At 41.0% G+C, this 16,130-nt stretch overlaps 1 protein-coding gene across 4 annotated transcripts in view; it reads left to right on the forward strand.

Annotated features, from left to right (window-relative positions):
* CEP89 (centrosomal protein 89) overlaps positions 1-16,130 on the forward strand; it is a 76,926-nt gene that overhangs the window by 44,781 nt on the left and 16,015 nt on the right. For all 4 annotated transcript variants that reach the window (XM_059905055.1, XM_059905056.1, XM_059905057.1 and 1 more), the window contains 3 exons: positions 1,394-1,574; positions 14,904-15,071; positions 15,656-15,797. In XM_059905055.1, coding sequence (XP_059761038.1) covers positions 1,394-1,574; positions 14,904-15,071; positions 15,656-15,797 — 491 coding nt within the window. The remainder of the gene's footprint in view (positions 1-1,393; positions 1,575-14,903; positions 15,072-15,655; positions 15,798-16,130) is intronic.

Here is a 16,130-nt window from a genome sequence, read left to right on the forward strand (position 1 = left end):
TATTTGAAACAACACGAGGACACGTTCCCCAAAATTTGTTGAATGGGTAAATAAGTAGGAACCATTGACTCTCCAAACAGTTTCTCTGTGCTCTCGCCCTTCCTTCAGCGCTGCAGGTGCTGCCGTAGCTTAAATCTCCATCAGATCCTTTCTGTGAGGGCCTCTTCTCCCCACATGTCTCCCCCGCCCCCGCACCGCCGCCCCATCCCAGGAACCTCACAGCGTATGACAGTGGACTTTGAAGTGGCCAGACTGAGTCATTTATTCCACTTCGATTAAAACCAAAACTTATGAGCACAAAAGAGAGTGGTATTTTTTTTTCCTTTGGCTTTACTGATTTTTCTTTTCCGGTGAAGAATAATGTAGGACAGGAGGCCAAGATACAAGCTGTCTTCTGTGAGCCAGCGTGAGTCCTTTCTGTTTCCCCTTCTGCACCTGTTATTCAGCGGCTCCCCTTTCCACACCACGGAAGAGTCCGCTACCAGCCCCTGCTGTAGCTGAAGCTGCGGGGCTGGCGCTTGGCTTGTGTCTATCGACCAGGCTGGGTCCGCGGGAGTTTCCTCCCCATAGACTGAGCAGGCGCAGGAGTAGCTGCCTTTGTCCTGGCACTGCTTGGGGTGGAGGGGAGAGAAAGCCTCAAAGATCAGAGACGACAGGGAAGTTAATTTCATATTTACTGAGCTTAATCTCAAACACAGCAGATCTAAACAGGTGGGATGATTATTTTGGCCTGTGTGATTCAGTCAGCTGCCCATGTTATTTTCCCATTTCCCAGAAACAGCTATTCATTTCGATCAACTAAATGTTTTCACAGAACAGAAGGATTTAGAGTTCTACGCTGTAATACTTCTGAGTGCTAGTTTCAGCAGATGCCCAGGAAGTGTCTTAATATTACATATTTCCATGTCCCTTAGGATGAAAATATTTATGATTTACTTTAGATGTAGGACACTAAACATAAAAAGTTAATGAAGAAAGGGAAGAAAAACAAATTCTGCCCTTAGTTGGGCCATACTTGATGTCCTTAAAATCTTGAAAATCTTGCACTTTTAGGGACGACATCGTGATGTACGCTTGTACATCTGTGTGTGACTTAAGGCTTCAGTCTTCAGAAAGTCAGTTCCTTGAAGACTGGAATCATGTCTTGTTAAATATTATATATTTAACAATAATATCAGTATATTGATCCCCAGTAAGAAAGTGTATATTTAGTGACTACTTAATATAGGGACAGTAATTGCTAAGTACAAAGCCTTTGGTATTAATTTCTAAATCGCCAGCACATTTTTTTTAAAGATCATCTTTTATAAGCTCTCACTAGTATTAGTAATCAGTAATCATGCTTTATTAGCTCTTCTGTACCAAGTCTTTATCCATCTCTTTTGTGTTTCAGTTTCTAAACTGACTAAACAGCTAATGCTTCTGGAGACTAAAACACAGAGCCAAGAAAAGGAGCTAACTAAGAGTAAGGAGCAATTGGAAACTTTAAGGACAGAATGCCAGGAACTAAAACTACAGTTGGACAGCAAAGTTGCAATAGAAGTTCACACTTCAATTGTAAATGAATTAAAAAGGTAAGGACTCAAATGTCTTTTCAAGCGTTCATGCGTCACCATGCATGTTGTTACAGGCAGGTAGGGAGAGGGTGCTCCCTCTTTTTTTGGGTCATTTAGCTACACCGGCACAGGTGTCCAAGACTAAGAATGGTAAATATTTTATTAAAGTAGAACGAGGCCGTCCTTGAGGGCTGTGGTCTACAGTTTGTGTGTATGTATATGATTTTTTCCCCTACTGTTCCAGCCTCTCTTGTTTTTAGATCCAAAGACAATTTAAAGTAGTAGAACTGGAAATCTAGATCTCCAGTAATGGGGAACTGGTGAAATGAAAGGATAGAACCATAAAATGAAATACAGTGCAGCCATTAAACATGATGTCACAGAAGAATATTTTTGACATTGGAAAATAACCACAATATATTTGTAAGTGAAGAGATTAGGTTACAAAACAGTATGTACAGAATGATTGCAATTTTATTTAAAAAGAAAAAAGGTGTGTGTGTGTGTGTGTGTGTGTGTGTGTGTGTGTGTATTAAGCTGCCCAACCATCCCAGTTTGCCTGGGACTGAGGGGTTTCCCAGGATGTGGGACTTCTCGTGTTAACGAAGATGACTGGGACAAGTTCATCACTCTCATGTGTGTATGTCTGTCTGTGTCTGTATAATTACATACATGTATATAAAATTACTTATATACCATATGTACATAGAGAAAGGATTGGAAGAATGGAAAAATAGTAATAGAAATTATCTTTGGCAGGTGAAATTATGGGTGTGAGTGAAATTACAGCAGTCAGTGTTCTCCAAATAAACAGCCAATAGGATATGTATATGTATATTTGGAGAGAGCGAAAGAGATTTATTTTAAAGAGTGGCTCATGCAGTTGTGAGGGCCGGCAAATCCAGACTCCATAGGGCAGCCCAGCTGGCTGGGGACTCAGGCTGGAACCTGAGACTATGTTATAGTCTTGAGGCAGAATTCTTTCTTCTTTGGGAAACCTCAGTTTTTGCTCATAAGGTCTTCAACTAATGGGATGAGGCCTGCCCATGTTATCAAGGATAATCTCCCTTACTTAAAGTCAACTGACTGAGATGTTAGTCACGTCTACAAAATACCTTCACAGAAACATCTAACGAGTATTTGACCAAACAACTGGGCACTATAGACTAGCCAAGTTGACGCATAAACTTAACTATCATAATGAGTAATGTAATGTAAATTTTCTTTGTGTTTTCTCTACTTTCCAAGTGTTCTGTTATGAATGCATATTACTTTTGTAATAGAGAAGAAATAATTTTTTAAATGGTGGGGCTTTCAGCTCAAGGTGGTTGATGCGGGGGAATAAATGAGTTAGTGCATACAAAGTGCTTAGCTTGGTGTATCAGTAAATGCTGATGATTTCAAGTACAGGAACCCAGTGTTTTGACTATACTATTGCATGCTGTCTGGGCCAGATCTGTACTTTACTTCTCTGTTCCAGTAGAGGAAGGAAATTTTTTTGAAGTCGTATTCATCTTTATGATTTTATTTTCCTCAAATACCCACTCCTGTGGCTGATTTTTTTTTTTTTTTTATGGATGCATCATTACCACATATCCTAATAGCCCCCTAGAGGTGAGTATAAAAGGTATAAAAAATTTCTGAAGGAAGCCACTAATTGGCAATGGGAGTGAAGGCAATGGGAGATGTGGTCATTGAAGAAACAAACATGTCACCAAATCTCTTTTAAGTGGAAACTGGGTCAGGAGTGTAGTGGCTCAGAAGGCACTGGCCTGGGAGGTGATTCCTGCTAGTCTCAGCCTGTCAGTAGTGATGCTGTCGGGTAGCAATGCCTGAAGCACCCACCTGGGCCATCCTACTTGTGGCCAGCCACCCCCTCCCACCCCAGCCCCGCCCAGGTGTTGTTTTGGCTGGGCCGGCCCTTACGGTTCTTATTCTGACTGTAAGATGCACCCCAGCAGCACCATTAGGAAACGCTGAAGAAACAAGTTTCATTCCTCACAGGTCCTGGAGGGTTCACGGTGCACCTGGGGCCACACAACAAGGTCGAAGGTAGAGAGAGAGACAGCGCAGACCTGAGATTCTGCCCTTTTTGGGGTCAAGGGTGAAGTGCCTAGGGTTTCACGGGTTCACTCTTTACTGGCGAAAGCAGGAATTTGGGTGCAGGAAGGGGGCCACTGAAACGGTCAGTTACCTAGATCACCCAGAGCTTTCTAAAAGGGGAACCTTATGGGTAAGACGGCCTGGCTCTTTGTCTAGTTGTGTGGCCCGCAGTATGTTTATTCGAGAAGAATGTCTTTGAAATGGAAGCCTCAGCAATCAAAAGCTTAATGTCAAGCACTTACATCATGGTCAGAAAAGCGGATTGTCAGGTTCTTACGCTACAGCAGGGAAAGCCTTTGTGCCAGCTTTTTGCTGAGAGGCTTTGGGCTCCGAGTTGACAGGTGGGGTAGGGAATAGGGGAATGAGGAGGGTGGAGGTGGGGGAGTGTTGGCCTGTTGGCGCTCTTGGAAGGGGCAGTGTTTGCTTGGAGAGGAAATCTGTAACGTGGGAAGAGGGGCATGGATTCATCAGAGACGGAATATGTGAATTCAGGGAAGTGTGTAGAGGCGGTACCAAGACCTGGTAGAAAAATAGGCAAAATAAGGAGAAGGAAACTCAGAGTGTTTTGGTCTGGGCTACTACACACAGGGGCCAAGGACACCTTGGAGCCATGGACACCTTGGAGTTAGGCTAAAGGTGGCAGAAGGGCCTCTGGGGCTTCAGTGCACTTGCCCTCTGGTTGCCTCAGTGAGGGGGAGCCCTTCCCATGCTGCTGTCATAATAGAGGTAACGCCACATACAAAAGAGGAATTATTAACTAGCAGCAGAGTGGCTGTTGAGCTAGCTCCTACAATGGGGGTGAGCCTGAGTTAGGAAAGGGTTGTACCTCAGGCAAAGGTGAGGTCATGAAGAAAAGATTATTTGTATAAAAAAAGGTTGGGTTGAACCTGTGCTCGGTGAGCTTCTAGGTATGGTACATATGTGTTGTTCTCCTATCCTGTTGAAGGCAGTGCAGATAATAAACCCAGAGTGGCTTATCCATTTTGTCTTGCTTGTTCTACTTATTGACAACCATGCCTGGAAGGAACTGTGATGCAGGAAACGGCAGAAGCTTATCTTCCTAGTGAACTGTCCGGTTGGCTTAGACTTAGACTGGTGGTTACAACTTGAAGCTTAGATTGCTCTTTGCTTTTACTATTGCCTAGAAAGCTCGAGCTTACTTGGCTTGGGTGATGGGAGAGAAAACGGGTGTCAACCTACGTCACTAAAGAAATTTAGCAAACTCTTTTGGGGAGAGCTAAGGGTTTGCGGTGGCTAGTGGTATCTGCAAAAGGCAAGCCTTCCTTATCCTGGTTTTGGGGGGTCCTGTATCCTAAAGTGAAGCCAACTATTCGCATAACTCACCTACACAGACGGAGTCCTGGTCATCAGTCAGCGATGTGTCTGCTCAGGGAGGCGCCAGGACAGAACAGTCCCCTACTACAGTGCACACCAAATACCCAGTCTTCATCCGAAAGTAAGAACAGACGGCTAGATGTGACCAACAGCAAGGAGCATTGGGTGTAGGGGGGAAATTGCAAAGGAGAGAAACCTAGATGAGCAGAGAAACTCACTTCGAAGGAAACTGAGATAACACAGAGAACTGAGGAGAGTTTTTTGGCCGCGCCAGGCGGCTTGCGAGATCTCAGCTCCCCAACCAGGGATTGAACCCAGGCCCTTGGCAGTGAAAGCCCGGAATCCTAACCCACTAGGCCATCCGGGACCTCCCAAGGAGAGTTTAAAAGAATAAAATGCCATGGCAAAAAAAGTGTAATCACTAAATAAGAAAAATTAAAAACGATTACCAAAATTTTCAAAAAAAATCAGTAGAAGGACTGAAAGATAAATTTGTGGATTCACCTAGAACATCAGGAAACAAACAGTTGGGAATGGAGAGAAAAGATAACAGATGGAAGACCCATCCAAGAGGTCCAGCCTCAGATCATCAGGAATCACAGAGAGATTAAAGAAAATGGAAAGGGAGTTGAAGGGCATTTCCAGATCTCTGAAGCCGTTGATTAAAAGGACCCACAGAACCCAGAATTATCAGACAAAGACTATAAAACAACTGGTGGCTGTGTGCTTAAAGAAAGAAAAGACAAGCTCCAAATTGTCTTCAGGGAACTATAAAACATGACAATACCCATGACATGGGTTTGAAAAGGAAGAAATAGAATTTTTAGAACTGAAAAATACAAACTCAGTGGATGGGCTTAACTACAGATTAGACACAGCTGAACTGTGAAATAGTGAACTGAAATAGGTCAGAAGCAAAACTAGTTGGGGATGACATAGAGTGTTCAAAGGTTGAGGTACCACTAGATTGGAGACAAGAATCAGCATAGGGATATATTTATATCAAAAGGAGCGGTTAGAGATAGGATAGCTGAGAATCTTCCCCAACCGAAGGTGACGATACATGGTTTGTGCTAGCCCGGCCGGGACGGTTTCCTTCAGAGGAGTTCAGCGGCAGCAGGCTCTTAACAGGGGTGCTGTGGTCCCTTGAATGTTAGCTTCAGAGTGCTGGATACAAGCAAACCCTGGATGACCTAGAATTTTATGACCAGAAAAAATCCCTTTCGGAAGGGAAGTCAAATAAGGGTATTTTCCAACCCAAACTGAGTGTCACCACCAGCAGACCTGCATTAAAGACAATTCTAAAGGAGGGTATAGAAGGCATAAGTCTGGAGGAGGAAAGTAACTCAAGGTGGGACGTCTGAGAAGCAAGATGGAACTAAAATACAGTGGTAAGTTTGTGGATAAATGTAAATGAACGTTGATTCTATAAACCAATAATGATAAATCTTTGGGGACTTAAAAATACATAGAATTAAAATGTACAACAAAAATAGCATATAATTAGTGAGGGTGGTAAATGGAATTTGTGTTCTAAAGTCTGTATCATTCAGAAGAGGATAAAGATGTTGATTTTATAGTTTGAAAATATGCATGATGAAATTTCTGGGAACAGAATGTGTTTAACTTCTAAACTAGTTTAGGGAAAAAAAGAATGATTTTTTAAAAAAGTAATCCAAATGATGTCAAGAAAAGGTAGAACAAGTGGGAAAACAGAAAACACAAAATAAAATGTTAGATTTAAAAGCAAGTATATCGGTATTAGGGAAAGTGAAATAGAGAAAGTCATCACTCACAGGTCCTGGAGGAGGTACACAGCACTCCTCATGGGGCCACGTGGGAGGTCAAGGCAGGTGCAGGCAGAGAGAAGCCACAGGACCTGGGACATATGCCTTTATTAGGGTCCGTGGGTGGAGTGCTTTGGGCTTCCTGGGCTAAGGCCAATTGGTCAGTTCAAACCAGAAAAGAGCAGGGTTTTGGTAAGGTTCAAGGGGGAGAGGGGGTTCTTACCTAAAGGGCGCATGAGGGGAAGGCCCTGCGAGGTGAGGAAGGAGGGTCGCTGGGGGAGTCATATCAGGAACTTACATTGACTTGTGACTCTGCCGGCTGATATAAGGCCTGCGCTCCAGAGCGGGGCTAGTGTCAGTTCAAGACCCCTGCAGGCCGCTTGGCCACACAAAATGGTGCCAAGGCAGCAGTATCACGGAGTAGTTTACCAAAACTCTCAACAGCCACTCTGTGTTGTCGTCAAGATATACATCTCAAACATAAGGACACAGAAAGTTCAAAAGTAAAAGGACAGAAAGAGCTATACTACTCAAACACGAACCAAAAGAAAGGTGGTAAGTTATATTAACATCTGACAAGATAAATGTTAAGGTAAAGACTCCACATAACAAAGAGGATCAATTCATAGAGATAAAAGGTTCAATCCATCAAATAGATGCACCTAAAAATAAGTTCATGCCAGTACATTTGGAAATTTAGATGAAATAGTCACATTCGTTGAAAAATATAACTTGTCAAAATTGACTTATAAAGAAAAAGAATACCTGAATATTCCTTTAGTCATTAAAGAAATTGAATCCAAAGATCTTCCCTTGAAGAAAACTACCGGCCTAGATACCTTCACAAGAGAGCTCTAAAGATATTCAAGGAGGAAATAATTCTAGTCTCACCTAAACACTTGTTAAAGAACAGAAAAAGAGTTAATGCTCTCTAATTCATTTTATGAGGTAAATATAACCTTGATACCAAAACCCAGCAATGATGGTATAAGAAAGGAAAATTACATTTCATTTTCACTCATGAATCTAGATGTAAAAACTCTAAAAACAGTATTAGTAATAGATGTGAACTTCTTTAATGGTTCTGCTGAAAAATAAAACTACAGTAAATGTCACTCTCAGTGGTGGAATGTTGCAAGCTTTCCTATTGAGACTGCAAACAGTACAGAGGTGCCCTCTGATACCATTTCTAAACAGCATAAACAACATTGGTTCCTAAATGGTAACTAGTGCACATGGCAAGAAAAAGAAAAGTTATAAAGTTTGGGAAGAAAAAAATAATAGTGTCATTATTTATAGATGATAGAATTCCATATGTAGAAAACAGATCTACAAATAAATCATTAGAAATAATAATAGACTTTTACACTACAGTAATCAGAGCAGCGTGTTATTGGCACAAAAATAGAAATGTGGATCGATGGAACAGAATAGAGAGCCCAGAAATAAACCCACACACCTATGGTCAATTAATCTTTGACAAAGGAGGCAAGAATATACAATGGGAAAAAGACAGTCTCTTCAGCAAGTGGTGTTGGGAAAGTTGGACAGCCACATGTAAATCAGTGAAGTTAGAACACACCCTCTCACCATACACAAAAATAAACTCAAAATGGCTTGAGGACTTAAACATAAGACGTGACACCGTAAAACTCCTAGAAGAGAACATAGGCAAAACATTCTCTGACGTAAATCATACCAAGGTTTTCTAAGGTCAGTCTCCCAAGGCAATAGAACTAAAAACGAAAGTAAACAAATGGGACCTAATCAAACTTACAAGCTTTAGCTCAGCAAAGGAAACCATAAACAAAATGAAAAGACAACCTACAGAATGGGAGAAAATATTTCCGAACGATGCAACCATCAAGGGCTTAATTTCCCAAATATACAAACAGCTCATACAACTCAGTAACAACAACAACAACAAAAAAACCCAATTGAAAAATGGGCAGAAGACCTAAAGAGACGTTTCTCCAAAGAAGACATGCAAATGGCTAATAGCCACATGAAAAGATGCTCAACATCACTAATTATTAAAGAAATGCAAATCAGAACTACAGTGAGGTACCACCTCATGCTGGTCAGAATGGCCATCGTTAAAAACTCTACAAATAACAAATGCTGGAGAGGGTGTCGGGAAAAGAGAACCTTCCTACAGTGTTGGTGGGAATGTAAGTTAGTGCAGCCACTGTGGAAAATAGTATGGAGGTTCCTCAGAAAATTAGAAATAGAATTACCATATGATCTAGCAGTCCCACTCCTGGGCATATATCCAGACAAAACTAGAATTCAAAAAGATATATGCACCCCTAAGTTTATAGCAGCACTATTCACAATAGCCAAGACATGGAAACAACCTAAATGTTCATCAACAGATGAATGGATAAGGAAGATGTAGTACATATATACAGTGGAATACTACTCAGCCATAAAAAAATAACAAAATAATGCCATTTGCAGCAACATGGATGCAACTAGAGATTATCATACTAAGTAAGTCAGAAAGACAAATACTATATGATATCACTTATATGTAGAATCTAAAATATGACACAAATGAACCTATCTTATCTGTGAGACACAAACAGAATCACGGACATAGAGAATAGACTGGTGGTTGCCAAGGGGGAGGGGAGTGGGAGAGGGATGGATTGGAAGTTTGGGGTTAGCAGATGCAAACTGGTTTATATAGAATGGATAAACAACAAGGTCTTACTGCATAGCACAGGGAACTATATTCAATCCTGTGATAAACCATAATGGAAAAGAATATGAAAAAGAATGTATATACGTATAACTGAGTCACTTTGCTGTACAGCAGTAATTAACACAACATTGTAAATCAACTATGCTTCAATAAAAAAAGAAATAATAATGAATTTTTGCAACGTTGGTAGAAACAAAGTCAATTTATAAAAATCGATTGTATTTCTTTGTAGGAATAAATATGTAGAAAATGAGATTTTGAAAAAGACCTCCCCCCCCCAAAAAAAAAAAAAAAAAAGGAAAGAAAGGAGGAAGGAAAGAACTATCTACAAAGTGTCACAAATAGAAAGGAATAGAAAGATTCACAGTACTTTTATTGGAAAAATCATTAAACTTTATTGATAATTTCACTGGGTAAAGAATTCCAAGTTGACGGGTTTTTGGTTTTGGAGTTTTTCCCTTTCAGTTTAAAGGTGTTCTCTATAGCCTTCTGTCTTGCCTTGTGTCTAATGAAAATCTGCAGTTGTTATTATCTTTGTTCCTCTGAACAGTGATATGTCTTTTCTCTTCAGCTTCTTCTAATAATTTTCCTTTGTTGCTGGTTTTTAGCATTTACTTAGGATGTACCTTGGTGTGGTTTCTTTATGTTTATTCAGCTTTAGGTTGATTGAGCTTCTTGGGCTGTGGATGTATATTTTTCATCAGATTTGGAAATAATTTATCTGTTATTTCTTCAGTATTCTTTTCTATTTTTCCCTCTCTCATCTCTCCGCCTGGGACCACTTGATACTGTAGCATGGGCCTCTGATGCTCCGTCCATTTCTTTTTCCTGCTCTTGTTTCTCTCTGTGCTTCAGATGGGTAGTTTATATTGCTTGTCTTCAAGTTCACTAATCTTTTCTTCTGTAGTGTCTAATCTTTTTATTCTCATCCAGTGTATTGTTTACCTCTTCCATTTGTTTTTTTCCATCACTAGAAGATCCATTTGAGTCTTTTTGTATTTTTCATTTCTCTCCTCACCATGCTGTTATTCTCTATTATATGCCATCATCTCTCTGACTTCTGGATCCATTCTGTTGATTTTTTTTTTCCCCTCTTGATCATGGACCCTATTTTATTGCTTATTCCCATGCTTGATTGGGTATTGACTATTGTAGATTTTGTGTTGCTGGATGCTAGATTTAGTGCATTGCTTTGAATAGTGTTACATTTTGTTCTAGTGCACGCTTACATTACTAGGCAGTAGTTGGATTCTTTCAAAGCTTGCTTTTGTTAGGGTAGGCCCAAAGCATCCTTTAGTCAGGGCTAGTTTAACCCTACTACAAAGGCAGTAATACCCTTCTGAGGGTTATTGCCAATCTCCCTTATATTATAAGGTCCTTCTACTCTGGCTGGTGGGCTCATGCAGTATTCCCAGTTCTTGGTGAATGTCAGGAATTGTTCTGCCTCCTTGTTTCTCGTGTTTCTTTCCTCGGCCTCAGGTAGTTTCCTCTCATACGTGTGCAGATCAGTAGTCAGCCAAAGACTGGTGGTGACCCCACCTAAAGATCTCCAGAGCCCTTCCTCTCTCCCTGGAACTCCCTCCTCTCTGCCCACAATCTCTAGCTGCCTTGGCCTCTCTGATCTCTGACCTCTGACTCCTCAACTCAGCAAGTCCACTGGGTTTGGCTTGGGTTTTCCCTCCCTGTACTGCAGCCAGGCGGTAAGCTGCAGCAGTCATAGTACTCACCGTGTTATTTCCCTCTCAGGGATCACAGTCCTGTACTGCTTAGTGTCCAAAGTCTGAAAACTGTTGTTTCGTATGTTTTGCCTGGTTTTCTAGATGAATAAATCTGGTCTCTGTAACTCTGTCTTGGCTGGAAGCAGAAAGAAGTCTTTATATTTTCAGCCTTCTTCTTTAACCCTTTATCGTAAATCCAGGTCAGTGTGTCCAGTAAAATAATAGATAAATTATTTTTCAGTGAAATAAATGAATTCTGGTTTTTATATATTCTTTTTTTAAAATTAATTAATTAGTTTATTTATTTTTGGCTGTGTTGGGTCTTCGTTTCTGCGCGAGGGCTTTCTCCAGTTGCGGCGAGCGGGGGCCACTCTTCATTGTGGTGCGCGGGCCTCTCACTATCATGGCCTCTCTTGTTGCGGAGCACAGGCTCCAGACGTGCAGGCTCAGTAGTTGTGGCTCACGGGCCCAGTTGCTCCAGGGCATGTGGGATCTTCCCAGACCAGGGCTCAAACCCGTGTCCCCTGCATTGGCAGGCAGACTCTCAACCACTGCGCCACCAGGGAAGCCCTGGTTTTTATATATTCTTGAGTTACAGTTGATAAATTAACCTTAAAATCATACATTATTATGTATTCCTGCTGCACATGACAAGTATGCGGCTCCTACCACATGCTTCTCTCTCTGCAAACTTGACAACACCCAAGCTGCTGTTCAGCAGAATGCGTTCACTCACCTCAGACTGCCCAGATGTCACGGCAATGTTAAAATGCTATGAAAGTTTTGGAGCCATTTTCTCAATTTCTGTGCTTATCTTGTGGATGAGTAACAGACAGCTGGAGACTGCCCATCTGATCCACCTGAGGACCACACTTTGAGTCGCATTGCCCTAGAGAATCCTGCAAGTGTGTGTGCAGAATATAGCCCAAGTGACTGTCAACAGGAAAACGAATGTATAGCGTTTGGTGTACTGATACAATGAAATATTCTATAGCCACACAAAACGACGGGTGAGTCTTAGAGGCGTAATGACACTAAAGTACATATAGTCCCTTTGTGCACCTATTATGGGTCTTGGTTCCCTTTATATCTGGTTCCAATACCGGCAAACTGAACTAAGCTGTAGTGATGCATAGATAGGCGATGACACTATAGAGATGATTAAGGAGGGACTCTATGACTGGGGGTGGGGGGGGAGAACACATGGGAGTGTCTGGGGTACCAGAAATGTTCTGTTTCTTGACCTGTGTGGTAATTATGTGGGTGTTCACTATAATTGTTTGTTAAAATATGCATTTACCATTTGTTTAGTTTTCTATATTACATTTCACAATTTAAAAATTTAAGTCATGGTTTTTCACCAGAAGAACTAAAATCAGAAATGGTCAGGGCTTCCCTGGTGGCGCAGCGGTTGAGAATCTGCCTGCCAATGCAGGGGACACGGGTTCGAGCCCTGGTCTGGGAAGATCCCACATGCCGCGGAGCAACTGGGCCCGTGAGCCACAACTACTGAGCCTGCGCGTCTGGAGCCTGTGCTCCGCAACAAGAGAGGCCGCGATAGTGAGAGGCCCACGCACCGCGATGAAGAGTGGCCCCCACTTGCCGCAACTAGAGAAAGCCCTCGCGCAGAAACGAAGACCCAACACAGCCATAAATAAATAAATAAATAAATAAAAGAAAAAAAAGAAAAAGAAAGGGTCAGTAGAAGTTTCTTCTGGGGAGTGAGACCCTAGGGATGGACTAGGAAACATTTTATTTAAAAAAAATTTTTTTAATCAACTATTTTTCCCACCAAATATTAAGTGTTAACTTTTTGTATGTGTGTGCAAATTGTTTCCACCTTTTTTTGTTTAAGAACTATATTGTTAGAAATACAGCTGAAGCCCTTTTTAACCACCATCCTTAGTCCCATTGTTTTCCCTGGCTTTCCAAAAGCAATCACTATCATAAACTTGGAATTATATTTTCAATCTGTTTTTTATTTCTACATGTATCCGTGAATGACATAGTATTTTTTTGGTGTGTTTTATGTGTTCATAAATGAATTTATACTTTTAGTATCTTCACTTTTTACACTCAATTTTCAAACATCTTTCCATGTTGAGATAGATACATAGAGTTTATTCTTTTTTTTTTTTTTTTCCTTTGGCTGCGTTGGTTCCTCATTGCTGCACGCGGGCTTTCTCTAGTTGCAGCGAGCAGGGGCTACTCTTCGTTGAGATGCACGGGCTTCTCATTGCAGTGGCTTCTCTTGTTGCAGAGCCCCGGCTCTAGGCGCACGGACTTCAGTAGTTGTGGCACACAGGCTCTGTAGTTGTGGCTCGCGGGCTCAGTTGTTGCTCCACTGCATGTGGGATCTTCCCAGACCAGGGCTCGAACCCATGTCCCCTGCACTGACAGGTGGATTCTTAACCACTGCACCGCCAGGGAAGTCCTAGAGTTTATTCTTTTTAACTGCATGGTGGTATCCCATCATATGAAACACTGCATTTTACTTAACCTATTAATGGAAGTTTAAATTGTTTCTAAGGTTGTTCCTTTAAGCAATGCCCCAGTAAACTCTCTTGTACGGTTTATTGGTTTCCCTAAATACATACCTAGAGGTGGCATTGTTTGGCCATAGCGTAAATGCATTTTCTAGATTTTGACATATTGTTCTCTGAGGCGTCTGTGCACGCCCACCAGCACTTTCCCAGCAATTCCTATTGTCTTTGGTTGCTTTTCATGGTGAACTTCTTGATTGATTTTGTCAACTGATTGATTTTGGTGTCAGGTAAGTGGCAAAAATACTTTTAAATAAAATTCTAAAATCAAAACAAAAGACAGCAAAGAAAAAAGATAAAAGATGAGTTTAATTCAAACCCCAATTCTGTGGTTTTTGCCCAGGTGTGTCCTCTGCTCTTTGACTAACTAAGAGTAGTGAACTAGAAAGCAGTGGAGACTGGAAAATTCCTGACTGGGTGTTCAGGGAGCCAACCTAGGCTGAAGTCATTGAAATTGTGGGGCAAGTGAGGCAGACCCCAAACCCATGCAGCGTGAGGCTTGTTCACCAGCCAGCCAGCCAGCCAGCCAGGAAGTAGTAAAGCCCACGTGGTGCCCTGGGAGCCCCATCACTCAGAATGCTGGGCAGCCTCTGTGTGTGTGGCCCTACCTCTTCGGTCTCAGTTATTTCATGAAAATTGACCGAGAGAACCAGTGAAGGAATAACTCTTCTCTCAGGCATCATTTTGCCAGAATTATATATTGATTGTATGCCCTCCTTGTTTTTGTTTCTTTTATCAGAAAAACATAATTATTTTAGTATGAAATAAAATTTGTTTTAGCATTAGGATTTGAAGGAGGGGCAATTATAACTATGTAAAAAATTAAGCTGTCTTAAATTCTTTCTGGAGGGAGTATAAATAAGTATATATATATACACACATACACATACGTATACACACAGACATAAGCAAAAATGGTGGGCAGAAAAAGGGATTAGATCATTACCGTCAAAGCAGTGTGTACCAGCTACGCCCTCTCTGCTGCCCTCCAGGAGCTCCCCACCAGCTCTGCCAGGGACTGGATGACGATGTTCCCACAGAGGCCTCCAAAGGGCCCACCCAGGCCGGAGGGCTGTGCTATCACTGCCTGCCAGTGGTTGCTTCGTTTAACCTCGGTGTACTGGATACAGGCTTGTGATATTTTTGTCCATCAGCCAATTGCAGAAGGAAGAAGAGAAAGAAAATGCTGAGATGGAAGAGTTGGTGGAAAAGTTGGCAGCCCTGCAAGTGCAGAAAAAGAGCCTGCTATTAGAGAAGAAAAATCTGACGGCTAAAAACAAGGGTCTGGAAGCTGAACTCGAAAAGGCACAGAAAATAAATAGGTGGGTTTTTTTTTTCTTAAGCTGGTTTTTTTTTTTAAATAGTTAAAAAAGACAATTGAATATTCTATTTCATATTCTTTATCTTTTCTTTTTCTAATATTGGCAATGAAATGGAAAGGGATAAATGAGATTATTAAATACCAAAATATAAAATATGACCAACGTTAACCAACATTATTGTTCAATTATGGTTGATAGTCATAATGCTGACCCTAAGACTCTGCAAGTTCTAGAAGTTCTTTACTAAGTGTTTCCCAAAAGTCTAATCCAGGGATTACTGGATTCCTTTTTCAAAAATATCTTTTAAAGAACACAAGCCAAAAAATTAATAGAATAATATGTATTAGTCTGTTAAGTGTGTTAAGCATTTTGTGATTCCTATTGACTTGGCTTGGAGTCAGTAATTATGCTTCCTTTAAATTCAGTTATCTCTTCTCACCTTGAAACTAAATAGAAGATTTAGGTTACTGCAAAATACACTTAAATGCTAACATGCTTGCTATTTTTATAATACAGATATTCACTATGCCCTGGCCATGCAGGCTAATGAATTTTTTATTCCACCATTTGGGGGACCTCTCTAGGAGATCTCAGAAGAAAATTGATGTCTTCAAAAAGCAGGTGGAAAAAGCCATGGAGAACGAAATGTCTGCTCACCAGTACCTGGCAAATCTCGTTGTCCTGGCAGAGAATATAACCCAGGAACGTGACAATCTTATGTATTTGGTAAGTTTCCTCAGTTACTTCAAGTATGCTGCAAGTTAATATGCAAACATAATTTTAAAGGTTTTTTTTTTTTTTAATGATCCATAAAAAGCTGCATCTTTTTACATTTCAACCATAAATTTTCAAGTTCTCCAAAATTTTATTTTTCAACCATCAGTGAAAAACATTTTTGAAAAGCAAATAACCCAAACTTTTAAATACTGGCAAATGATATTTTAGAAGGTAAACTACCGGAATCAGTCCATTCAACTGGGAACAGTAGTCATAAGGCCTCTATTACACACACAGGTGCATCTTTATATTCTCTCTGTAAAGTTGTCTTAATGCAGTCCC

The sequence above is a fragment of the Balaenoptera ricei genome, chromosome 19 (assembly GCF_028023285.1).
Source record: "Balaenoptera ricei isolate mBalRic1 chromosome 19, mBalRic1.hap2, whole genome shotgun sequence".
Classification (NCBI taxonomy): Eukaryota; Metazoa; Chordata; class Mammalia; order Artiodactyla; family Balaenopteridae; genus Balaenoptera; species Balaenoptera ricei.